The following is a 27,261-nucleotide window of genomic DNA, read 5'->3' as shown; positions in this document are numbered from 1 at the left end:
TGACATCTTGATAACATTGTAAATATAGTTTTCATTCATGTAAAAGTATAGTTTGCTAAGAACAGAAAGTCTACATTACACATTTCTGAATATTAAAAGTTTAAATAAAGACTACACTGATAGGCACATGTAAATGAAACACTAAGAATTAAAAAAAAAACAAAAAATATTTTCAAAGTAAGGACGAATAACATCAAGTTGAGTACTCTTCTCAGAATCAAGACATTTCTGAATCTCCTATAGAAAGCTTGTGATAGAAAGGACTCAGTAGTCTTAGCTAGTAGTCCCAGTATCCAAGAAACTGCAGCAGGAGAATTACAAGTTCAAGGACTGCCTGAGTTACAGACTGAAGTCAAGGTCAGCCACCTCCAATGAACAGGCTATCTCAAGATTAAAAGTAAAGAATGCCGAGAATATTGTTCAGTAGAAGTGCAACTGCCTAGGAGGTGCTAGGTTGTGGATTCAGATCCCCCATACCACAAAGAAATAAAGACATGAAAAGAAATAAAAGTAAGAAGGAAGAAAGGAAGGAAGGAAAGAAGGAAGGAAGGAAGGAAGAAAGGAAGGAAAGAAGGAAGGAAGAGGGGTTAGAACAAAGGAGAAGGGAAATAAAAAAAAAGGAGGGGAAGAAAGGAGAAAGTAACAGCTTATTATATAAAAATGTTACCCCAAAAATATCTTGAAGAAGCCAAAGCCAACATTATGTTTGAAAGAAAAATTATATCATGACTGGGGGAGAAAGGAAAACTCAGAATTAATTCTAACTGTATTGAAAATAGTATCAGGAAAAGTCACATGACACACAGCTAAGATCCACTTACATTTGTCTTAGCATATTTATAAACATAAATGACTGATACTTTGTTTAAATATTTAGTGACTCCCATAAGTCCTTTTTATTTTTTGATGTTTTAATATACTAAAATGTATTGAGATATAAATAGATATAAACATCCCTTAAAAATACCTGTCACTGAAGAAAATAATAGAAGCTCTTATAAAATAACTCAGTTATATAATCTTGTGACGATATGCATTGAGATACAGTCTGGATCCATTAAGACACTGCATGTAAAAAGTGATTGATTAGAACGTGGTGTCTGCTACAAACTTGACAAATATCGGCTCATTCATCTACATGCATGAAAAAGAATTAAGCCGTGATCATAAAAGTGAAACCATATATACAATCAAATGCAGCATAAATTATTTAGGTAAAAATAATTGGTTATGCATCTTTTTCAACTTTTAAGTGAGCAATAAGAAACAAAATACTGGCTGGCATGGTGGTGCATACCTCTAGTCCCAGCACCCTGAAAGCAGAGACAGGCAATCTCGGTGAGTCTGAGGCCAGCCTGGTTAGCAGAGTGAGTTCCAGAACAGCCAGAATTTTTTAGAGAGACCATTAAAAAAAAAAGGAAAGAAAAAGAAAAAAACAGAAAAATTTCTTAGAATTAACTCATAAACAACAAAAAGATATAAAATTGTGGTGGTATTCCATCTCAACTAGATTAAACAACAGTTTAAACAGAAAAAATAAACCAAATAGTAACATTAAGTACTTGTAGGTATTAGTATTAGGCTATGTTTATTCTCTTATAAATGTAATTCTTACTAATTCCAGATCTTTGATATAATTTTTGATCTAAAAATGTTCTCAAATGAAACTGTAATTAAATTAAAATGGGAATTTTAACATGAAATGCTGTGTAATTTGTAAGTACAGAGTATTGAAATAGCTATTTCTTAATTCAGTACTTTATTTAAAAAAAAGCTTAGGACAATTATGGTTCTGGATTCTTTTCCTAATATTATCGGAAATGTTTCTGCCTCTTTGAATGAAAAGTAGTTCAAAGTTCCTCTCCAGAATTTGGCCTCCTATTGAAAAAAAAAAAGCATAAACTTTTAGAATACCACAATAGGCGCTCTTCAAAGTGTAGTATAGCGTTTTAGTTGTGGTTGCTGGCTCAGTGCGAGTGCTTTCAATACCATCTTGAAAAGAGGTAACGTCAAGAATAGGATGAAACAGTAGAGAACACCCTATGGAAGAGATTTCTAGGGAAAGTAACAGTAGAAACAAAATCTTGAGGGAGATGCTAAAGAAAGAAAAGCACAGTTTTGCTGTTGCTTCAACACAAAATCTAAGTATGTAGAAAAGAAGACTCCTTCCCATGATAATGCAAAAAAGGAAAGGCTTTAGGTAAGCAAGTTATATCACCAAATTGGCAGTCACGAGGACAGCTCTCCACAGAACAGGCTACTGTGTGGGGAATGGGAGAAAAGGCAGGGGTACTCACAAGAAGTATGTATTGTCTTGATGACAAAAGCACAAACTGGATTGCTGGTGATAGGGGAATTTATTAAGAGAATAGATTTTTAAAATTTGGGCCATTGTGTCATCAAAATCCTGCATGTGATAAGTCTATATTAACAGTTCAAAGGAATAAAGCACACGACTTTTATGATTTCTTTTGATATTGATTTTTCATTATATGTTGCATGTCAAATGTAGGATAATTTTGATGTGCATGTGCGTGTGTATCAGTCAGCGTTCTTTTGGAGCTGAGTTTTCTGTTTTGGCTGACTGCAATGATATGATGAAATTACAAGCTGGGATTTTTGAGTTCTACAATAACTTTTGTTTTAAATGGAAATAGATTTATCAGGGGTGGGAACAAGGAACACAGCACATGTAACCCAGCATCTTCCATGCTTGCCTTTCAGATGATAAGTCATTCTATTACCTCGCCTCTTTTCAAGTCACAAACATCAAATACAAAGAAAATTATGGGGTGAGGTCATCAAGAGAGTTTATAGAAAGAAGTCATCAGATTGAGAGAATGGTAAGCTCAATGAGAAATCTTGATCTAGTCCTTAAAATTTAACAATCTGACTCTTCAGATTTGTCATGCTAGCAGGCTGTATCTCACTAAGGAATTAATTTTCATTTCCCTATTTATTAATTAAATATCACAATGGTTATCTGCTGTGTACATTTCTTTTCTGTTAGTGTTGTTAATGATTTTGCTCTTTTATATATAAACTTTTATCAGTAATATATATTGAAAATAACCTTTATACATTTGTTCTTTGCAATTTTTTTACTGTTATACTATATTTATATGGACAGGTGATATAAACTTTAAAATATTATTGATATTATTTTCTAATCAGTACCATTTGTATTTGCATGAGAAAACACGCTGATTCAATATAATTACCTTTTAAGACCCTGGCTTTGCCTTTTGCATTTAAAAATTATGCTATATGTAACTGAGTCACGTGCATGTTTGAATTAAATAACCAAATCATTTTTTCCAAAAATAAAAGTCAGTGTTCTTAGGACTACTATGGTACAATAGTCAGTCCCATGCTTACCTGTCAGACCAGCTCCTCCACAAATGCAGTTTCAGCCCGCTAACTGAGGTGTATAACATCTTCCATTGCTCAAACTATTTTTCACTCTATAAGTAGCATCTGAGGTGCATGCATGGGCAGCCCATATATGGCGGTTCTGTTGAACTTGTCCATATTGGGTTTCATGGTCTAAGTTGATGAGGACGAGCATCTGCTGTGTCATTATATAAATCAACAGTGAGTGTTGATCTTTGTGACATTAGTTTGTTGGGGCTACCATAGAAAATTACCACAAAACTGTGTGGTTTAAAGCAATAGAATATTCTTTTTCTTTAACTGTTTTAAAAGGCAAAAGTAGGAGAACCAAGTGTCAGCTGTGCCAGGAAAGGCTATGGCAAAGAATTATCCTTATCTATTTCAGCCTCCGGCTACTCCAAGAGTCCCTTCATCTGTTGCTGCAAACAGTGAAATCTATATCTGTCTTCTTCTTCACAAGGTCTTCCTCCTCATTTCTCTATAGTTTTTCATTCTTATGAGACTTTTAAATATTGAATTTAATGCCCTCCAGAGCAATCTATCTTCAGATCTCTCATTTTAAGATAAATAGCTTAATAATACCATATTTACTGATTTATGAACTCATATATTCTCCAGAATGTACATTCAGTACATCCAATACATCTAGCATTCTAGTCTTCTTTGAGTTTATCTTGGAAAATATTGCATTTTTGCTTTTCTGTATCAAACATACATACACACAAACATACACACACATAGACACATACAAACACAAAAACACAGACATACACATAGACACACATACAGACACACACACACAGGCATGCACACACAGAGACCCCCACACAGACACACATACATACACACAACACAGAGACACACACAGAGACACACATTTCCATGTTAGGATTTGATTTAACATGCTTCAAATGTAGAGGGCCACACAAAATAAGTAACTAATTTAGGACTTCTTTGATGTATTTCATTAAAACTTTAAATTGCTCCTTTAAAGTATTACCTTTTTTTTTTAGAAATGTATTCTTGCTTGAAAATTTTATACATGTATACAATGTATCTTGGTCATATCTACACTTCACTTCCAATCCCCACGTTTCCTCAACACTCTACACCTTATTCCAGTATAAACAGCACTAATTGGATTCCATGGATTAAAGGAAAACTAAATAAATAATTACTTGCTTTCCCTGCAGTTAGAGTGGCAGGTGGCTGTGAGCTGCCCAAAGTGGGTGCTTGGACAGAGCCTAGGTACTTTGGAAGAGCAGCCAATACTGAATTGTTGAGCCATCTCTCTAGCCAGCTACTTGTAGTGGCACTTCAATTGTATTTTAATAAATAGAGCTTGCCTGGGGATCGGGAGAGTAAAACGGCCACACTGGTCAGTTTTACAGCCAGGCAATGGTAACACACACCTTTAATCCCATAGTTGCCATAGAAACTGGGTGGTGCTTGTCTTTAATCCCAGTGGTGCACGCCTTTAATCCCAGGGCTAGAGAGGATTATAAAGTGGGAGAAAACAGCTCTCAGACACAGTCTCCTTCTGAGATTCTTGGAGGCAGGATCGCCATTTTGTACTGAGGTCGAGCCAGTGACTGGCTGCTTTGATTTTTGGGTCTACAAGTTGAACCCCAATATCAATCCCTGAGTTTTTATTAATCGTACTTCAGTTATTTTTCTTTTGTTGTCTGAGTTCAAGACATGAAATAAATCTCTCATCTATTAAGGAAATCTTTTTCCTACTTTTTATCAGTGTTTGAGCTTATCCTTACTCTTATATCTAACATAATTTTAGTGAGGTCTTTAAAGAGAAGTCTGTCATCTTGAACCTAAATCCATTCATTTTGATGTAGTCCACATTCACCTTTTCATAATTGCTAGTTCTTAGGAGTCAGTGTCTCCTTAATGCTACTTCTGTCTTTGAATATTTTATTTGCTGTTTTCTTCCTAATTTCTCATTCTAGATCCACTTTTTCAAAGGACAGCAAACAGAATTAAAGTGTTTGTACAGTAAAGACTTATACACAATAAGCAAATGAGGGTTTCCTAATTGATTATAGTATCTTTTAAGAAGAAGCAACCCACAAGTTTTCATTCATGAGTACCAGAAACTATTGTGCTTCTAAGAAATGTAGAAAACATTTCGTAGTCTCTCAGTTTTAATTATTTTTCTCTCACCTTTCTTTTATGCCAGCTGCAACTTTCCAGTTATTGATTCTTTCCACTCCAAACATATTTGCGATGGTAACCAAAAACTGTAGCTTAGGACTCATTCACCTATTTTTCTATCTATTCAATAAAATTATAAATTGTTTTTTGTATCCATTTTGTGAATATTTATAGAATCTATTTTCTAAGATTATGTCAAATCATGATCATAGATAGTAATCTGTTTTTCATTAGTGGCCAAGAGATTGGCTAAATAAAGCATTATGACTGTATAGAATTATTTATGAACATTTGAATCAATGCTTTATATCACGGTCCTCAGTAGAAATATTAAAGTTAGTCATTGTTCTTAGTACCTTTCTCTGTCTACAAACAACCTGTGATGTCAGGGCTGCACCATGATTAGGGTTGCCGTGGACTTCTCTGTTTGATCACTTGTATAATACTCTGCTCTTTGGGGCAGAGTCAAGACAGATTAAAAAAAAGCAAGTATGAAAAGCTGGGGATGGGCAAAGCACTCTTTCTTAGAAACAAGCACATCAGTTGGTTGCCCAGTGGCAAATGATCAACCCTGAAAACATGCATACGGGTAGCAGTATGTGCACTGAACATGATGTATTTATCAATATATAAAAGACATGAATTTGAAGAAGAGTAGGGAGGGATATTCAGGAGGATATAGAGGGAGAAAAGGGAAGGGAGAAATGTTGTAATTAAAATACATTCCTCCCCCCCAAAGAAAAAGACAAGATTATAATTGGTTTCATTCTCAGTTTGGCTGGTTTGACCAGTTAAAGCTGTTCACTTTATAGCCATCAAATCCTGTGTGCTGTAAGAACATTCACTGAAATCCATTTTAGGAGTTTTTAAACATTCTAAAACAACACTAATGCTTGAGGATCTGCATTAAGGTTCCTCCCATTATCTTTCTATTCAAGGATATAACATTTGAAATATCAAAAATGCACAAGATACAAACTCTTACTTTTCCACTGACGTTTACTGAATATTTTCCTCACTGCAGACTAAGCCTCATCTAAAAATTGGGAATTAGTGATAACAGAACTTCCAAGGAGAGGACACAGTGTTCTCTGGTTTTAGAGAACTTATTCTTATCTGTTTTGAGTCACAAGAAGCAAATTCTGTGTCTGGAAGTTCCCGATATTAATGAAGATTTCTGATTAAATGATTTTTTGGACTAATAATTCCAGGAAATTTTATGTAGAATGTAGAGACAGAAGGAATGTATACAGGAAGAATATTAGCAAGGATGTGGTTTCAAAAGTCCAGGCTCAGCTTGATTTGTCTGGAAGATCTGGGGCTTAGGTTACATCACAAAGGTGATTCCGAGCAGACATAGTGGGGCTGGGCTGTTTGTCATACACCAAGAGGTGATGCCTAAAAAAGGTAAAGAATAACTTCCCAGACATCACTGGGCAAGTTTCCCAGGTCAGACAAGGACAAGGCTGCAGGAAGTACAGATGCAAGGTGTTATCACCCAGCACTCACAGACACTGGTACATCTATCCACTAACTACATTTAGTTAATACGATCATAACTTTATTGTGGAATAATATTCACATGCTGAAATTTCTCATCACAATTCACTGTAATGTAAAGAAAAAACTAAAGACCTAAGAAATTTCTTGTCCTTTTGATTTAACTTTTAATGACTGAGCCATCTCTCCAGTCTGTTTTAAGAAATTTCTAAAAAAATAAGACATTTTTTATTTGTTGGATAAGCAACTATAAAAGTAAATCTTTATTGGTCAACATCTCTAAATCACCTGAGGGATAGTCTGATGTTGCTTCTCTTCCTGTTTGTTAGTGCTGTTCTCCTCTGTTGACATTAGAACACATTCGGGGTTAAATCGCATTAAACAAGCATAAGTTAAAACATAGATAAATAAAATGAAGACAGTGGGAAAAAGTACAGACTCACTTGGTTGGGCTAGTGTTGTTCCTTATTTTATTTCACATTGAAAAATACAGCTAATGCCAGCTTAATGTACTTTTCCAAGTTAGTAACTGAAGCAGTGGGGCATTTCCCCATGACCATCCTTAGATGGATGCTTCAAGAAGCAGTCATATTTGGTTGGCCAAATTTAGAATTAAAGAATAGTCAAGATGTTTAAATTCTGCCAATCTTGTGAGTCAAGGAGATAAGTTTAGCTCCATTTGAACTATATAGATAAAGCTTCACCCTCATTCAATAGTCTACCTAGTGTTTATACTTGAAGGCATCTCAATTTTATCTAGTTTAAATGCCCTTTTTAAAGACCGTGCCCACTAGTGCTTTTTCACCATGAATTTTCAATGAACAATTGTGTCTACCTCATTGCCAGAGCACCTACACTTCCATTATCCACACGCCTATTCTAGTCACAAGGCACATCTCTACCTACCTCTAATCTATAATCTCCATTCTAGACTAGCCAGGATAAGAGCTCACATATTCACATCAATTATCACTGCTTCCACTCAGGATCCATCTCACATATACAAAGAAATCAGAACGACCTTTTGAAAATGAAATATTGTATTTGTTTTCTTACATTTTCTTAACGGCTTCTAAATATTCTTAAAATAAAACCTAAGCTCTTCACCCAAGTTCCCAACTGCTCGCCTGCCTCAGCTCTAACTGCTCCCTCTCTACACTCTGCCTTGCTCACTTTGCTTTGCCCGTATTGGCCTTCTTTCGGATTCTTTGCACATTCTGTTCCTTCCCCATAGAAGACTATCTCAGCATCATCTGAAATACCACTTAAGCCTCATCTACTTAGAGATCCCTTCTCTTACAGTCTCTCAGGTGTTGATAATCAATGTCTGTTTTATTACTATCTAACCGTATTTTTAATTTAAGCTTGGCACCATTTTTGTTCAGGACTGTTTATCCAGTGTCTACTACAATGCCTTGAACACAGGGGACTTACGTTTGTTCTGAATGAATAATTCAGTGATATAAAAGAAAAAGACAGCAATAATAAGAGTCAAAATCCAGTATAAGATCTGGGTTTTTTGTTTTGTTTTGTCTTTACAATGCTGATTAAGCTGAGCCATTACTATAGATAGTCAATTATTAATGAATATGTAATTACTCAATCACATATACTTTCTGCAAAGCTATAAATGATGCCAAGGTCAGCACAGTCCCTTCTGGCAAAGAAATTATACTCTTGATTATTAATGGAAGATAATTCATGGAAAAGAATAAAATCAAAATTAAAATTAAGTAATGACAGAATGGAGCAGTCTGAGAGCTTTCACCTCGGTACATAACTGCTAATTGTGTGATTTGAGTGATCAGGATTTTGGAGATCAGAGGAAGGAAACTTGTGGAATCCATAGAAGGCTTTTCTGGAGCGGCCCGTTCTATCAGTGTACTCTCCCTCTACTGGTCTATAGCCACCTTTATAGTAGAAGAATACCTGTGCAACTTGCCTTATTTTCATAGGTAGACATCAAAAAGAATTCTCCATCGGTATCTCTTGTTATACAGGAGTAGTTGATCTTTCTCAAGAACTTAGTCTTTGTACAGCTGCTTGCCTGAGGACAAAGATTAAAAATCCAAATAGTAACTGAGCAGCCATGAGCCTACACACTGTTTCAAGTGTACTTTACTTTTTTAGTGCTGGAATTAAATCCAAGGAAGACAATAAAGATGTGTTTTAAGATGAATGAATAATTTTAGCATCTGTTTAGACATAAAATTTTTAAGTGAAATAATCATTACCATAACTACGTTTAGAGTTGAACCATAAAAACTTAAAGATTGAATGAATTAGTTTATACTAGATATCATATTTTTGAGTTCTCAATGGAAGTATACCAATAAAAATTCAATTTCTTCAAAAAATGACTACAACAATCACTTCTAAGAAAATAGTTAATTTTTCTATAAAATAAATGACAATCTTTATTTCATTTTTTCTCAGAAACTTATTAGTTTATACTAACTGACTTTTTGAGTTGTATCCTGGGTAAATCCACACAAAGTTTTAAAAAAAATTGGTGTTTTTATTGTGAGCCTAACCTTTAATGCCCGAATCATACCATCTCTCTAGTACCTTTACAATAAAAGAAAACATTTTGTTTGTATATTCATGTACACAATGATTGATTTTAGAAATATATTTTCATTTACATTTATCCTGAACTTTAAACATATTAACTTCTAAGACAGTCTCCTTTATCTCCCTCCCACCTTCCCTACCCTCTTTCTTTTCTCAGATTCTTATACTAATACTAATACACACTTTAATATGTTTAAGGTATTTTATACATAAGATCAAGGATTCACATATGAGAAAGAATATGGTATTTGTCTTTCTGAGTCTAACTTATTTTTCTTACTCTGCTCTTTCTAGTTCCATTTATTATCTTGAAAAATAACATAACTTCATTCTTCCATATGGCTTAAAATCCATTATGCATTTATACCACAACATATTTTTTGTTCATTCATTTACTGATAGATACCTCATGGTAACCAATTTATGGAATTGGTCTACATGTTCATATTATCTTTTATAAAACCACAGACAGACAGAGGTGGGCCTGAAGTGAAGGCAGAGTGATGATGGGACCAACAAAGAAGAAAGCTAATACCACTTACACTGAGGGAGATACTGTCTGGAAGCAAGAGCTTAATAGATGCATCTTTCTATTTAATAGGTGTCAGTTTTGCTTGCACTGTGGGGGTAAACTGCAGGAACAAAAAGGATCATATAACACAGGGTTCTAAGAAGATGACAATAGTCCCCCACTAGGCTAAAACAAGGAAAATGGGTTCACTATTTAAAACGTAGAATCTTCTGAGTGTTGTACTGGTTCTGCAGATTCCAGGAGAGGAAGAAAGTATATAGAGCAGGAACACAGAACCCCTTGTTCCCAAAGTGTGTAGTATCTGGGGGTTGGAGTGTGAGACTTAGCTCATAAGTATTCTTTGGTTCAGTTAACATAGACCTGTGTCTTCTCCCTTTGATGGTCAGTCCAGTGCTCTTTGAGGGTAAGTTTCAGCATGCCTCCTTTTAGGGAATCAGGGCTCTTTAGGAAATAAGTTCTCTGAACATCCCAGTCCTTCACAGCTTCAGTTTGGAAAGATTGAGGAACGTCACGCTCATGATATACAGTGTGGTGCCATGGGTGTTAGGCTCTGCATGCCTCAGAGCAATGACTCACAGTGAGACAGTGAGGTGTCAGAGCTGTTATCGTCATTCAAATGGTCAAGTGATACAGTAATCACTGACAAAGATGCCATAGAGTGTAGCAAACAGGATGCTGGGCTTTTTTTTACAACGGAGGTTGATGTCTTAAAAACAACCCACACTCTAATTGAATTGATAATTAAGACTGAAATTATTACATAAGTAGTTTGCTAGATATCAAACATATAATGTAATTTCATTTACTTTTTAAAATTCTATTTGTCTGCGTATGTGTGTGTTTGGGGGGATGTATGTAAGTGCACGTGCACACCTTTCTGTGAATATACAAAGCCAGGAGAGCATATCACATATCCTCTTATGTATATCATTTTTCACCTGTTTCTTTGAGCCACCATTTTTCCTTGGACCCAGGATGCTTGTTTTTGGGGCTAGGCTAAAAGCAGCAACTTTCTGCAGCCCCCAAGAGCTGGAATTTCTAGAAGGAAGCCTGGGTTATCTCACAGGTACTGGGATGCATATCTGTATACTTATGATTTCAGGAAAGGATTCTTAGCCACTGATCCACCTTTCCAGCTTCCAATTGTATTTCACAAATCAGCTCTGTAAGGCAGATCACAGTCACTTCCATTTTACAGAGGTTCAGTAAATTTGACCATTTTGAAAAAGTTGTTCAGTCCTATAAGGATTTGAACACAGATTTAGTCTGCTCACTGTTGAAAGCCACTATGTATCATGAAAATCAACTAAAAACCTGTTCTTTACCAAAAATTTCTTGATAAATAAAAATAATATGTTTCTCAGGACTAACACTTTTATTTATTTTTCTTATCAGATGTCTAGGATATTCCGACGTTCTTCTGGAGTGGGTCGATTTATCAAGTCCCACGTTATCAAGATAAGGTATGTAACTTATAGGAGTCAGTTCTTTGCTTCCACCATGTGGATTCCAGGGATGAAACTCAAGTCATCAGGCTTGGCAGAAAGCACCCTTCCCTGCTGAGCCATCGCACGAGCTCCTATGTATGTTTTAATATGATGTTTAAAAGCCCTAGATTTCACACTGAGATAGCTGGAGAGATGACAGATCGGTGATAATTAGATAGTTGATAGACAGATACATACAGAAGTGATTGATTATTTTGATAATTAGATAGATGATAGAGATATATAGAGATGGCAAATAGGTAGTCTATTATCTAGTAGATAATAGGTAGATGAGATAGATAATTGATAGATGATACATATATATATACAAATAAATAGATAGATGATAAAAAGATAGAGGGGATAATAGGTGGCTGAGAGAGATGATAGACAGGTGGCTGATAGGAAGGATATATATGACTAATTTCTTAGTGGTAATTAGTCTTTTTATGCCTTTTCCTTTGTGCGTCCCCCTTTCTTCTTTTATTTCCCTTTCTAAATAAATTCACTCTCTAAAGTCTACTACAGGCTTTCCATCCCTTAATCATGACATACGTTTCTGTATTTGAATCATTGGTCAAATTATTCTATCTTTATAAATTACTTCCTATAGAAATTTGTTGATTACATTTATGCCAAATGCCAGAATATCAGTGTTTTAATACAATATCCATTGCGACTCAACTCAAAGAGTCAAAAGTGGGGGCAAAAGATTGGGTGCCAGTAGGCATTACAGTATTTCCTTGTCACGTGATCTTCCACTTCTGCCTGATACAAAAAAAGCACAAGACTTGGCAGTAAGGGAAGAATTCAGGAGAGCATTTCAGTAAACTCCAAGAGGGGCTAGAAATGCAGTAGTTCTATGCTCAGAAGGCAAAGAAGAATGGACGTGATGCACACACATTGTCTCTGCCACATTTCGCTGGAGAATAATGACTTCAGCCACCTTACTGCTTTTATTCAAGATGCCTTTAAAAGCAACCTGTTCAAGTGAACACAAAGTACGGTTTCATGGGCCCCTCTCAGAGCTCTCCAAACTGAGGAAAGACGGAGAACACTCTTCTTGTTTGCATTATGTTGCTTTCTCTTCTGCAGTGTTTGCAGCACTCATTATTGTCATGCATTCCATCTTGCTCCCTTATCTGGATGCAATGTTAAGTCTCGTGTGCACAGATATCATCCACAATGTTTCTTTAAGTTGATGGAGAGTGCAGAGATGGAATCATTTTTCTGTTTTGCTCCAGTCCAGATGAACAGGGCGTGAACATTCTTATGGTGCTGATGTTTCGATACCCATCTACTGATAGTGCTGAACGAATCAAGAAAAAAATTGAAAGGACCTTATACCAAGGTCTGAAGATCAAACAGCTGCCTCTGACTATAAATAAACCATCATTTAGCCTCACACGTAAGTATTTTGTTGCTGTTTGCCATTTTCCCAATTCCCTTTGATTGCAATCGCCTGCAGTTGTCTTAGGAATCTGGTTCGTGTATCTTCCCATTTCACAAACTCACCACTAGTAAATATATCAATGGGCCTGGAGAGATGAGTCAGAATTTAAGAACACTTTCTGTTCATGCAAAGAGCTCAGGTTCACTTCGCAGCATCCACATGCCAGTGCACAGTTACCTGCATTCCAAGTTCCAATGTAGTTGACACCCTTCTGATATCCTCGAACTCCTGTATGTACATAGTGTGTGCATGCATGTGCATGCTCACACATGAGTGTGTACTCACACACACACAAACTCAATACAACACACACACACACACACACACACACACTAAATAAATGAAAACATATCAGCATTGAGAAAACCTAAAATAAAAACTCACTGTGAGGTAAAATTTGGAATTATACTTTTTTCTATACTTATGAGACTTTTGACGAAGTTTCTAAGTTTTTTTAACCAAATTTATTGGATATTTTAAGATCCATCAAAGGGTGGACATTATTTTCAACATTTTACGTGGGGAGCTGGACAATAAACAAGGCCCTGAAACAAGAATCAGCAAAAGTAGCCAAAATTAAACAGAAATATTATGAATCTCAGAATCATTTTATAGGTACATTTTAGAGAGTTTTTGTTTGTTTGTTTGTTTGTTTGTCTTATATAATTTTTCCCTATTTGTGTGAGTGTGAGTGTGAGTGAGTGTGTGTGTGTGTGTGTGTGCCTGTTTAACTTCAGGTGCATGTGTGTGGAGATGCTAATGGAGGCCTGAAGACGATGCCTGATCCTTTGGTGTTGGGATTACAGGCAGGTGTGGATGCTAAGATCCCCCAAGTCTTCTGCAAGAACAATAAATCCTCTTAATTCCTGAACCATCTTTACATCCTTGGAGTTAATTTTTATATCAAAGAAACAATCATGTGTATAAAGAATGATTCTGAAATAAGAGAGGCATAAACTATGAAGAGGCCCTCTGACATTTCTAGTCAAAATATTTTCATTATTTCCCTGTTACTTCCAAAAGAAAGAAAAATTATTAGTAAAGTCCTTGTTTTCTCCAAAGTAGAAGAGAGAAGAAAATTAAGTTCAAATAGTTTATGAGATTAAAATGGAAAGTCCCTTAGAGCTAATTAGAAATCTGGAGGGATTCTTTTGTTCTATGAAAAAATGCAATTAGGGAATAAAATATTTTTTTAAATAAAATACTGTCTTAAATGATGAAAGGATTGGACTGGTCTCTTTTTCATTTACTTCCTTAGTACCTTTTATAGTTGTCTACATCTCAGGCCAGTAGGCCTTCCAGCTCCTTCACTGTAGCTCATGAATTTCTAAGTTTAGTTACTTTTGATTTCTTATAAATGAGAGAAGAGACTTTCAGAATCTTCGTGGACATCTTTAAGTCAAATTAGACTGTATATTACATAGGTAGTTAGACATGATGATCATGCTATTTACTATGTATTATTTTTATTGTTAAAACATTTTGCTCCAAGAGAAACTAGAACCTATTTATCACTCTGTAGAGAGGATCCTCAGAGAAAATCCTGGCTATTGATAATGTAGCTATTTTCAAGTCATGATCACAGACTTAAAGGAAAATGTAAATGATCAGAGTTCACTGCATATTATAGTTATAGAATTTCTTACAGTTGTCAACAGTATTTTTGGCCTATACAATGACATTTTTATAATACAGGCTGTTTTTATATCAAAATGAGAATATCCCAAGACAATACTTGATAACAAATTCATTTACATATATTTTCCATCACATACACACCATTCATTAAAAACATGTATGTGAAATTCCTAGTAAAGACTGGGGCTTACATGCCTATTTGGACTTTTGCAACACAATAGAATAACCTAAAATACGTTGTTGGGCATGGAGTGTTTTGAACTAAAGTAAATCTAAGGGCCTTCAAAGACATTTCTTTCTGGATCTTGCTCTCCTTACTTTTCTCTCTTCTGCTTGAAGGTATAGCAACTAGATCCCTCTTTTCCAAACCAGGTACTGGGAGTCTGAGACCACCTACCTTTCTGTGAAGAAAGGGTCATAGATGAATTCTCTAACACTACTCAACAGTAGATCCCAAGACCTTCTTTCCTGAGCAGCCATGTTTGGGGAAGAAGGGAAGCTAATCGCAGGGATAAAAAAAGACTGATAAGACAGGATCTGCTCACACTGGACCACTAGCTAGTCTCCAACTACCTCTCCACAGGGCATAACTGTGGGATAAGAACTGTGAATGAACAGAGTTTTTGGACAGGTTTTAAGTGAAGGAACTTCATGCTCTTCTCTTAGTGTCAAGTCACTAACTTTTCAGGCACTTCAATATGAGAGGATCTCAGGGAAAAGTCGGCAAGATCCATGGACAGAATTCCCAGTTCTTGTTAGATTAGGACCTTGAAACTGGGCCCCGAGAGTCTGCCTTCATCATTGACCACGTGATGGAAATTGGAGACTCACTTCTTTGACTTTGGCTACAGCCCTGTAAAAAAAAAAAAAAAAAAAAAAAAAAAAAAAAAAAAAAAAAAAAANAAAAAAAAAAAAAAAAAAAAAAAAAAAAAAAAAAAAAAAAAAAAAGCTACCAGCACATTTACCCTTGCTCCTTCATTCCTGTTTTACATGTTTTTGAAGGAAAAATCATAAAATAAGATGCTCTGAGTTGATTATCAAATGAAATTCTATTATTTGAATCAATGATTGAGTCAGATGATTGTTGTATATTACTTGGCTATGAAAAGTTCAATGTCTTCCTGAATTATGGATACTTTAAATAATTAACATTACTATTCATAAACTTTTGAGCAAAATAACACAGGAAAGAGACTGTGCTGTCATGTCAACTAACTTGTGTTCTCTTCTTACAGCTATTGACAGCAAAAAGATGAGAAATCTCCTCAATAGTCGTAAGTCCCAAAGTCCACAATTAACCATTTATTTCTTAATAAAGAGAATGGATAAGAATCACAAAAATGTTTGTACAGATCACAAGATTTTCTATTTCTTTTTATATCTTCATAAATCAAATACTTAGTCTTTCCATTTCTGTTTTTAATATGTCACATATTAGGTATATATATCAATGTGATTTTATTTTCTATCCTTTATGTATGTTGTGTAATATTTTAGATGTTATATTAATATTCTTAAAGTATTTTAATATTCTCTCATGATTTAAGAGAGGACCAAGTTGAAGTTTTCATTTTTCAAGTGTTTGAGGTTTTCTCTCTGCTTCACTCATCACACCTGAATATATTCTGAGTCTTGTAGGTAAATGTGTGCCTACTATCGATGCTGTAAGAACACTTGCAAGGCTTTTCAAAGGTTGATTTGAAGTTAGATCAGTTGAAGATTTGACAGCAGCAAATAAGAATTTTTCTAAACTATTCTTATATTTTAGAAAATAAAAATTTGCATAAAATTAGTAAAATATATCAAAGATAATAAATTGATTCTACTTGTCACATGGAGGATAAATCATGACCTATATTCACTGATGGGTTGTCACTCAACAGTAAAGTTCTATTGATTTAGATGTGGATTATCCTAATGTTATATACCACTGCGTCACTCACTAGCTAGGTTATGTACAGCAATTTGTGTTCCTCTCCAAGGCATGCATATACACACACACACATACATACATACATACATACATACATACATACATATGAATATATAGCCAATTTGATGTTTAGTAATAACCTATGTATTGATAAAAATAAATGACAGAATGACTCTAGGATGGTCAATAGGAGAACACAAATATTTTTCTATACTTTAATTACTTGCTGACATAGGCAAGTTACCACAAAGATATCTCCTATCAGGAACTCAATCCATCATAGAGAATGAATTCCCCAGACTAATTGTATCTTACCACGTATGTGGCACACAAGACTGGTCAGTTTATTGCTTATTCCTTGACTTAGACATTCCAAGAGAATTGCAGAATTTATGATCACCAGAGTTTGCATTAGTTTGTAGTCTGTGAACTTTTCCCAATCTCATCTCTCTCCCTCAAAGGATGCCATGTTATTACACTCACGCTTGATGTAAAAGCCCAAAGCCACCCTCCCTTGGCAGAACATGTGGTATGTCTAGCTGACTGCACTTTCCAACTTTCAAATCTATTCTGAACCCAATAAAGTTGTTTCTGTTTTTGCTTCTATTTAAGCTCACTTATTATTTTCAATTTATATTATTGGTTTATATTGTTTGTTTGCAACAGACAATTTTTGTATAGGCATCCCAAATGCTGGGATTAGAAATATGTGTCAATGTTTTATAGAGAGAAACAAGCTGATTTTAGAACGAAATGCCTAAGCATATTGGTATTTCTTCATTTCTTCTGAACTTTAGAGTAATAAACACTATACACACACACACACACACACACACACACACACACACACACCAGTGATTAACTGCTAAGAATGGCATAAAGAGTTGATGAAGCAAAAAAGATTTTATTAGTGACTTCCCTAAATACAAGTCATGATATTTCCCTCTTTTGTAATGAGAACAAACTACTACGTGTTTCTTTGTCAGGATGTGGGATAAGGATGTCATCTTCAAACATGCCATTGCCAGCATCCTCTACTACTGAGCGAATTGTCCAAGGAAGGGAAACAGCTATGGAAGGAGAATGGCCATGGCAGGCCAGCCTCCAGCTCATAGGGGCTGGCCATCAGTGTGGAGCCACCCTCATTAGCAACACATGGCTCCTGACAGCAGCTCACTGCTTCTGGAAGTAAGTTCACTGGGAATGGGGAGCTTTGGTTTCCTTAGTCCTCTCTTGCCATTGATTTAATGCAAAGGAACAGCTCAGTCTTACCAGCTTGTCCTCCAGTCTGCACCTTCTCTGCACTCTATAGGGTATATACCTGTTTGGTTTGTGTAGTTTGATTCTAGTGCTATCTTCCTTATATTACAAGTTATTCACCATAAAGACTGATATACTTGTCTTCTACATCCTCAAAGAGAAAAGTTAATCACTTCTCTCCCGCTTCCCCACCGGTTAATTAATTGATTTCCCACCATCAATATCCAGGATTATTTCATTACAATGAGGGAAAAGGCTTTGAAATTTGTTTTGGAGCATTCTCTTCTCACTGTATTTTCAAGGAAACTCCATGGAAGTTTCAGAAGGCTTTTAGAGGTGTCACTCTGCCCTTGTAGCATGATATTTTGGTCCTGTATAGCAGAGTCCAGGTTCTCAGCTTGGCTTTCAGGGTTGTTTCTCTCAAAACTCAGTTATTCATAGGCTCTTTAGAGAGCCTGGAGATTAAGGGACTTGGTCTTTTCTCCCTTGGGGATTGCCATTAGCACAGAGAGAATCTCAAGAAACAGGATGGGCTCTAAATGAAAGTTCTTTGCTTGCTCAGTGACACAGTCTATGTGTGCTCCTAAAGCAGCTTTTCCTTGGTACTATTGGAGGCCTTTTATCCTTTTTTTTTTTTTTTAGGACGTAAACAGAATGATTCTAAGACACTTAAGCGGTCTCTTTGCAGACAAAGTATAACGAGAAAGACCTAATAAATTTGAAGTTATCTCTTCCTCTTTCAATGATGAAGAAACTCACAATTTCATATCTATGAATCCCAAAGTAACTAGTACCATGTTCATGATGAACACTTACTTACTAAGACTTTCTGGCATGTTCATGTCCTTACAGTCACCCCAAATTTGTTTTTATGTGTTTGTGAAAGTATTTATAAAATAGAAATAATAACCAGAATGTCAGCTTAATATCATTAATGATATAAACACTCCTTTCAATGAGACCAGTGAGCTGTCTGGGGATGGACAGAGATACATAAAAATTGGATGTTGAAGCTGATAAAGTAAAAATTACTATTGACCTTAAGAAGGTAACTTTCCATAGTGTGATAAGAATGGGAATGTATTTAAAAGATAATTGAAGGAACAAGTGCAGTAGCTTTAAAACTACTTTAAAGGAGTGTATAAATGAGAGATGCCAGAGAAATTTGAAAGTTAATGTCAAAGAAAGATTTTTTTAATATTGCAAATGTAGCAGCATATTTGGTACTTGTAAACGGAGACTGCTCATTTATTAAAAAGGGAATAAAGTGATATATTGAAGATAATATAGAAGTTATCCAAATAACATTCCTATTTTAATAAATGAATTTTTGCATAGAAATAGCATATTTAAAAATGGCATTTCAGTACAATCCCAGCATTCCATGTTCATGAAAGTCTTCTTTCATAGTTTGCTTCAGTCTTAAGAAACCATGTGAGTCAGGAAAAGTTTTTGACAAGATGTAGGAAGACAAGATGTAGCAAGGTCTGAGTATCTCTTAGTGTCTCTGTTCACAAAGCAGCATGTTTGAGCCTGTTATGAATCTTTGATGATGCACAAAGGGATGGTCATTCTATTTTGCTATCCCAAATTGTTTGTAATCTCCTTAACTCCTGGAATCGTGTTAGTCATTATCACTCTTAGAATTCTAGTAGTGAATGTCTAGGTACCAAATGATGGTCCCAGTCCTAATGAGTCTACATTGAACAAACGTTCCATAAACAAACAAACAAACAAACAATGAATAAACAGATGAGGGAAGAACTCTTTTTCTGCTCTTATTCTGTCTTGTCATCCCTGGACAATCTAGTGCACTTTGAAAATGCATGACCTTTTACTACTCTTAAAAGTTGATGATTTAGAGAAGGGGGAATGATGTAATTATAATCTCAAAATATAAATGAAACACTTTTTCTTAAAAAAAAAGAAAGGAAGGAAGGAAGGAAGGAAGGAAGGAAGGAAGGAAGGAAGGAAGAAAGGAAGGAAGAGCCCTGACTTCAGAGCAGGTAGGATGAACATAACGTTCACAGACCGGTGAGATAGCCCTGTGGTTAAGAAAGCATTCTGTTCTCAAAGAAGACACAAGTTCCATTCCCAGGAGACACATTAAGTATGGGACAACTGCGTGCACCCCAAATTCCAACAGATCAGATGTGTCTTGCCCCCACTGACACCTATACTCATGTACATGTAATCTCCAACTCACAAATAAAAAAAAAACATTTTCAAAAAGAAAAAGAGAGTTGATGATTGACCAACATGGTAATCCCTTATAAACGAGGAAATTCCTTTTTAAAATTCTCACCTGTGACTTCCTTCTACCTAATTTCCCTTCATCCAGACAATATCTGGTTTCTGTATATGTCTAATCATTCGTAATATGAATAATTCTAAAGGGACTGAAATGGACTTTGGAGAAAAAAATTATAGCAGGTAAGAGTTGGTTGCGCTGGACGTAATTTGTGACGTAACCCCGGGGAAGTAAAGCAGCTATGTGAAAGGAGAGTTGGTTAAGTGGGAGGCTGAACAGACTACAGCAAAGGACTGTGTGAGACTTGCTTCCAGTAAGGGCAGCTTAACCTTTGAATGTCAGGAAGGGGTGTGGGCATGGGTGGAGGAAAACCTTTGTGCGTGTGAGGAACTTCACATTAGACACATTCCACTTAGCTTCAAAGATCACAGTAAACAAGAGCCAACAAGCATGTTGTCAAATCAAGATGGGTGTTTTGGTGGAGAGGGAATTTGCCTACTAGGGTGCTCATTGTCTAGAAGAAAGGAAATGAATGCCTGAACAATTCTTTGAAAGAAAAGAATGGGAATGCAAAGAACTCTAACAAGGCACAAACTTAAAATATGGAAACTGATGATTAAATAACTTATGTGCAATTATTTGCTTTAACCATAGGAAAACTCTTTTTCACAGTGCCACCAACTATCAATTCTCTCACCACAGGAACTTTTCAAGAGCTCCATTCTAAAAGCTAGGCAGAAATATAATTTTGACCTTTTTTATTAAAGAAAGCAACATGAACCATCACAAACCTTATCCTTTAATTTTCTGTAGAAACAGAGACCCAAGTAAATGGATTGCTACTTTTGGTACAACTATAACACCACCGGCCGTGAAGCGAAGTGTTGGCAAGATTATCATTCATGAAGATTACCACAGAGAAAGCAATGAAAATGACATTGCTCTAGCCCAGCTCACTACCCGCGTAGAGTTTTCAAACGTGGTTCAAAGAGTCTGTCTCCCAGATGCATCTATGAAACTGCCACCGAAAACAAGTGTGTTTGTCACAGGGTTCGGGTCTATTGTAGATGATGGTGAGTAGTTTCATCCTATTTTTTTATACAAAAATATTTTTTTTAAAAAAATAATGGTGCAGGGGCTGAGACTTAGTTGACAAAGTGTTGTGCTAGCAAAAGGATATGAGTTAGGGTCCCCAGCACCCACATGAAAGCCAACTGTGGGGCTCACACCTGTAATTAATTAATTCAGATTTAGTGAGAGACCTAACATTTAAATAATGGCTCAAAAAATTAGGTGACAGTGATTGAAGGCAGGCATATCTCTGTGAGTTTGAGGCCTGCCTGGTCAACAAGAGTGAGTTCCAGGACAGCAAGGCCAGCCTGGTATACAAGAGCTAAGTCCAGGACAGGCTCCAAAGCTACAGAGAAACCCTGTTTCAACACCCCCACCGCCCAAAAGAATACACTATAAGTGACACCAGGAAGAATGATTCTCTGTGTTGTGTCCTGATTTCTACTTTAATATTAGCTGGAAAAAATAGTGAATTTGTCATGCAACTTGGACTAGATTAGTGTGGTTGAACTCTCTGAGCATTCAGTGAAGACCGCAGTGTGTGTTAGCATGAAAAGCCTTGTATACATTTAGCATCTGTGTGCAGTTTTAAAAGATACTGTAGAGGAACCACCAATATGATACAGTTCTGAGGCTTGTATGGTTGATTTCTTTCATGGAGACAGTAGGGTTAGAGAAAATACAATTTAGTATAAACCAATATACATAAAATACTTTGTGCTTTGGCTCTAGTCTGTATTAGGGGTACAACCATATTTCAAAAGCACATTATTTTTTTGTTTATTTGTGCTGTGTAATAGGGCCTACACAAAATAAACTCCGGCAAGCCAGGGTGGAAACCATAGGCACTGATGTGTGTAACAGAAAGGAAGTGTATGACGGCCTGATAACTCCGGGCATGCTGTGCGCTGGATTCATGGAAGGAAAAGTAGATGCATGTAAGGTAGGTTGAAAGCCAAGGTCAATCTTTCAGAGGGAAGTTTCTCTTAGCAATTTCTGAGATTAGCATAGAATAGAACAACTGTCCTGAGTGCTTAATGTTCACAAACCCAAAGCAAAGCACCTTTACTATAATGTTTTTATTATTTTATTAATTGTTGTTTATATATAAACACCTCTTCTCTATGGCCCATCCCTCCATCCCCCCCTTCTCCATTCAAGTTCCTGTCTTCACTGGCCTTTGGGGGGAAGTTCACATTAGCACAGACTGAGTCTCTTACTTACAGTAAACATTTACTTTGCAACTGATTTCATTTTATTATTGTTATTCAAAAGTCTTGTGGGGAAATCTCTAGATGGATACCTCCAGCTAGAACCCTACTTTGTGGTTTTGCTATAAAATATTTGGAAAGAATGTCTATGCCTATTGTCTCTATTTCTCACTTCCTTTAACACTGTCAGCCATCACTATTGGGTTTTCCCCATTATTTTCTCCAAATAGTTCCCCTTAATGACTCACCAGTGACAGCAATGTTAAATTCTAGCAGACATCTTTGATGTTGCTCTTTTCTTTAAAGCCCATAACAGCATTACTAATGCTTACTACCCCCTTTTATTGAAACATTGTCTTCTCTTGATTCTTTAATGATTTCCAGAATGTTTTCCTCTTCATACCCCATATCAAGTTGCTGAATGAATCTGTTCGATTTTTTTTATCTTTTTATAACTCCTGTTTCACCAGTTCTATATTTTCTTCCCTCTCTTTTCTTCTTTTCTCTCACCTCATAGCTTTCAGCTCCTCATCCCATTTTTTTTCTCTTGTACTTCTTTAGTGCATTTGCCAGATAAACATTAGCAATATTTGTAATATGCTATTCTAGTTATGTCAAAGACCTCTTTAAAATATTTCAGCACCTGCGTTTTGTTCTTAAAAATACAAAACAAAGCATTCTAAGCAAGGTCCACAGGGATTCACAGGGATTCACAGTAATCCCTGAGCCATTTGCCCGTCTTATCCCATACCTCTGACCTACTTCTCCTGATACTTTTTCCCTCTCTAGCTCCATCTTTTTATCCTTGCATATGCCAGATTCCTTCACACCACAGAGCATTTTCAAAACTTTTCCCTCTGTCTAGAATGCAATACTAGTCTATGCACCACTGTCTGATGCACAACCAACCGCTCCACCTTCTCATGTCAACATCATTGCATCTCCAAGGGATGTACTGTGAGAGTACATCCTGACCAATCAAATGTTCTTATTCTAGCTCCTCTGTCATTTACCATAGTTGTGATTAGTCTTTGTTTGGGACTTATTTAAATATCAGCCCATTTAATCTACACTTCAAGCTCTGTGAGCAAACTCACAGGTGTGTCGTTCTCTCCCTCTCCCTCCCTCCCTCCCTCCCTCTCTCTCTCTCTCTCTCTCTCTCTCTCTCTCTCTCTCTCTCTCTCTCTCTCTCTCTCTCTCTCTCTCTCTCTCTCTTTCACACACACATACACACACACAAATAAACCTTTGTAAGTTGAGTAATAGAAGAATGAGGTGAGAGAAGCAGAGAAAGTTAAAATATTTTGCTCAGGGTCACTCATAATTGACAGAGCTGGGCTTGAAACTGAGGCATTTCAACATCTGTAAGTGTATCTGCCTACTTAATCTCTCTCATCATATAAAAGAGGTAAAGGAGCCTTTATAATTCACTAAGAAAATATAAATTAGAATAGATGAGAAAAAGAAAAGGAGACCAAGAGCAGGTAACAAAACAGGTCAATAGTGTTTCCAAGTGACCTTTAAAATTTCTCTTTACTATTATAACTAACAGTCTCATATTTGACATTTTATGTGCATAAAATGTTGTCTTATAATAACATATATTCAGGACATTGTCTAATTAAAGAAATAAAATACAAGGATGATAAGCCATAAATAATGTAAACATTATATATGAAAGATATATTTGTTTTCTACTAAAAAAGAAAATATACTTTAAGGTTTAGAACAAAATTTTAGCTCAATTGAAAGATGCATAAAATCTATTCACAGTCTGTTTCTGTGATCCATATAACAATTTTTCATTTGTGTGTGTGTGTGTGTGTGTGTGTGTGTGTAGGCAAGGTCTGTGGAAAAGAGATGGTTATTATTATCTTGAATTGGAACACTTGTTTCTATTCCAGGGTGATTCTGGTGGACCTCTGGTTTATGACAATCGGGACATCTGGTACATTGTGGGCATAGTAAGTTGGGGACAATCTTGTGCTCTTCCAAACAAGCCTGGAGTCTACACAAGAGTGACTAAGTACCGAGACTGGATAACCTCCAAGACTGGCATCTAGAATGGACTCTTGTGAGTTATAGCCATGGCTCACAGAGCAAGATGACTGCAGATTGTCTATTATCTCTTAGAGTCGTGAGTTATAGTGACAGTACACGGAGCAAAATGCCTGCACATTGTACATTATTACTGAGTGTTGTGAGCTATATAGTCACGGCCCATGGAGCAGGATGCCTGCAGACTGTCCATTATTACTTAGAATCATGGGGTTAAAACAATGCTTCTGCCGATGTCAAGGAACTCGTCAGACCTAGACTAACTGATACCATGAGGTGGCTTTTATGTACATAAACTTTCTACCAAGAAGGAAGAAGACATGGCTAATGACAGGTAGCACCAATGCCTCACTCATAAGGGTGACTCCTCAAGGTGACAAACACTTACAAATGACTTCCCTCAGGATATAAAAGCTGCCAGGCTGCTACAACCTTACCTCAAATGATACATCGAGCCCCAGGATTCATCTTACAAACATCAGTCAACACCTTCGCTGGGAATTTAAGACGTCAGCATTTTAAAACTCGTGACTGGACATTCAATTGCTAGAATGAAGGAGCGTTGAACCTGCAGTAAAACTTGAACTGTAACCTGGGTTTGTATATGACAGAGCAGAGCATTATTCTCAACCACAGGAATTGTCATTATTTAAATGCATATGAACTTGCCATAACACCATGAATACCCTCAAAGCACTGGCTTCAGGGAGCATTTTGCATTGTTAAGAAGCATTTCTGGCTTACTCTTTAGCAGAATCTTGCCATCCACAAATCAATCGTAATCAGCCCAGAAAAGAGAAAAATAAAACCATTATAAGGATTTTCCCACTAGTATAAAGAAGCAGATGAAATCAGAAGTAGTTAAGAGATGTTTAGTAGCAGGGCACACTGCACTTTTGATAGAGTGTATTATCCAAATACTTATTTTGAAATACAAACATGAGCATATGGTTACCAATGCTTTTGTAAATCATCACTCATTGCCAAGTTATATGTCTATCAAAATGTCAGAGGAGGAGGGCCTCATGAAAAGAAGGATAGTGCTTACTATATACTGAGCACTAATAACAGTAAGTGAATTCCCCAACAAAGGGGTTTACCTATAGTTCAAAGCCTAGTGGTGGGCACAGTATTAGTGAACACAGGTTGAGATAGACCAATGTATCATGAACATTGTACTTTGCCACATGCAAATTATATGATTTTATGCAAATGTCCCAATATCTCTCAGTTAGCTCTTTCATCTGTATAGTGTGAATAAAATTCTACCTCATGGTTTTATTTTTTGAGGATTACATGCATTAATACAGGTAAAGTTTTTGCAATAGCAACTGCACAGAGTAAATTCTCAGGACGAATAAGCTACTATCAATATTAATGTTCTTTGGACTTTTAAAAACACAATATTTATGTTTTTAAATGCCCCTACTTCTTTGAAGAAATACAAATAATGTCAAAATCCTTTAAATTGCATTGTTAAAAAAACAGATGAAGTATCAGATTTTCAAAATCGCTTTTATGTTATTTCTTGGATTTAATTTGAACTGTGTCTGCTGCAGACAAGTGGTTATAGGATGATGATCACCGTGCTTAGAACTCCAGCCATACATCTGTATTCACCTCCAGCTATCAACTGTGAGACCTGCATATGTTACTCTGACTTAGCAGACAGAAGCTGTGGCATAGCCACCCTATTACGGCTAAAACTTGCTCTGGGTTTAAGTTTACATATAACTGTGTTTATATGCCACATATGTATCCAAGACAAACACAACTTTCAAAGATTCTGAGTTGCTCTAACTTGCATCTCAATGAGCTAAAAGCGCAAGAAGGTCATGCCTTATGGGCTAATGGGACAACATCAGAAAATGCAGAGTAAAAGCTTAAAGTCGGGCTTGATTGATGTTGGATTTTTCTTTTAAATTAAGATAAGCTCCTCTTTTGGTAGATATGTGAAAGCAAATCTGCCTACCAGAAAATTTTCATTCTTTCCTTTGTAAATTCTGTAACAACAGATTTGTTGTATGTAATTTTATTTATATTGCATAATACTGTGATGACTTTTTGTGTATAAGTATCTGTGAAACCGTGTATACTGATTTAAATATTTCCAAGTTTAGTTCTATTGAATTTAATAATAACTTAATGCAAATAAGAATAAACATAAAAACACAAGAATTCTAAAAAAATTGGAAAACATTTTTTTAGCAGTGTTTGTATTTCTTATTTCAAGTTTGATAACTGACTTATTGACTGAATGACGTAGAAGTCAAGTGATCTACTTCGTGTTTTCCATCTGACATACGGGTTACTATGCTGTCTAGCTCAGGGAGTTACTGTGAGGCAGTGTTGAAAAATAATAAAGTTGCAAAGTTGAAGAGCATCTAAAATCTCAAAAATACAAAGTATACTATTTTTAAAAGACATCAATATAGATGATACAGAAAATGCATTAAGATTATAAATATGTGTTCGTTCTTTGCAAGGTTGGGTTTCTATTGCTTTGTTTATTTGAAAAACATAAAAAAATGACTAACACAAAAAAGAAAATGGTCTTTCCGTCTGTGTATTAACACTACGGTAATTTTAGTATACTTTTTATTGAAAAAAGCAAAAGTCTGATAGGTGCTCAAATTACGCTTTTTTTACTTCCTTGAAAAAGAACCTATTAAACCCTATATAGTGAATAAGAAGAGGAAGAGAAGGAGGAAAAGAAAAAAGAAGAGAAAGAGGA

At 35.9% G+C, this 27,261-nt stretch overlaps 1 protein-coding gene across 1 annotated transcript in view; it reads left to right on the top strand.

Moving 5' to 3' along the window:
- Positions 1 to 26,677, top strand: part of LOC126506467 (transmembrane protease serine 11F) — a 45,212-nt gene extending 18,535 nt beyond the window's left edge. The window contains exons 3-10 of the mRNA XM_050150084.1: positions 2,725 to 2,843; positions 11,561 to 11,628; positions 12,897 to 13,060; positions 15,979 to 16,017; positions 17,663 to 17,864; positions 21,001 to 21,260; positions 22,059 to 22,201; positions 24,374 to 26,677. Coding sequence (XP_050006041.1) covers positions 2,725 to 2,843; positions 11,561 to 11,628; positions 12,897 to 13,060; positions 15,979 to 16,017; positions 17,663 to 17,864; positions 21,001 to 21,260; positions 22,059 to 22,201; positions 24,374 to 24,532 — 1,154 coding nt within the window. The 3' untranslated portion in view covers positions 24,533 to 26,677. The remainder of the gene's footprint in view (positions 1 to 2,724; positions 2,844 to 11,560; positions 11,629 to 12,896; positions 13,061 to 15,978; positions 16,018 to 17,662; positions 17,865 to 21,000; positions 21,261 to 22,058; positions 22,202 to 24,373) is intronic.
- Positions 26,678 to 27,261: the final 584 nt, after the last annotated feature.

The sequence above is a fragment of the Alexandromys fortis genome, unplaced genomic scaffold (genome assembly GCF_014885135.2).
Source record: "Alexandromys fortis isolate MF-2015 unplaced genomic scaffold, M_Fortis_MF-2015_v1.1 scaffold_0, whole genome shotgun sequence".
Lineage (NCBI taxonomy): Eukaryota > Metazoa > Chordata > Mammalia > Rodentia > Cricetidae > Alexandromys > Alexandromys fortis.
The sequence above is the reverse complement of the archived record's forward strand: the minus strand, read 5'-3'. Positions and strand labels throughout refer to the sequence as shown.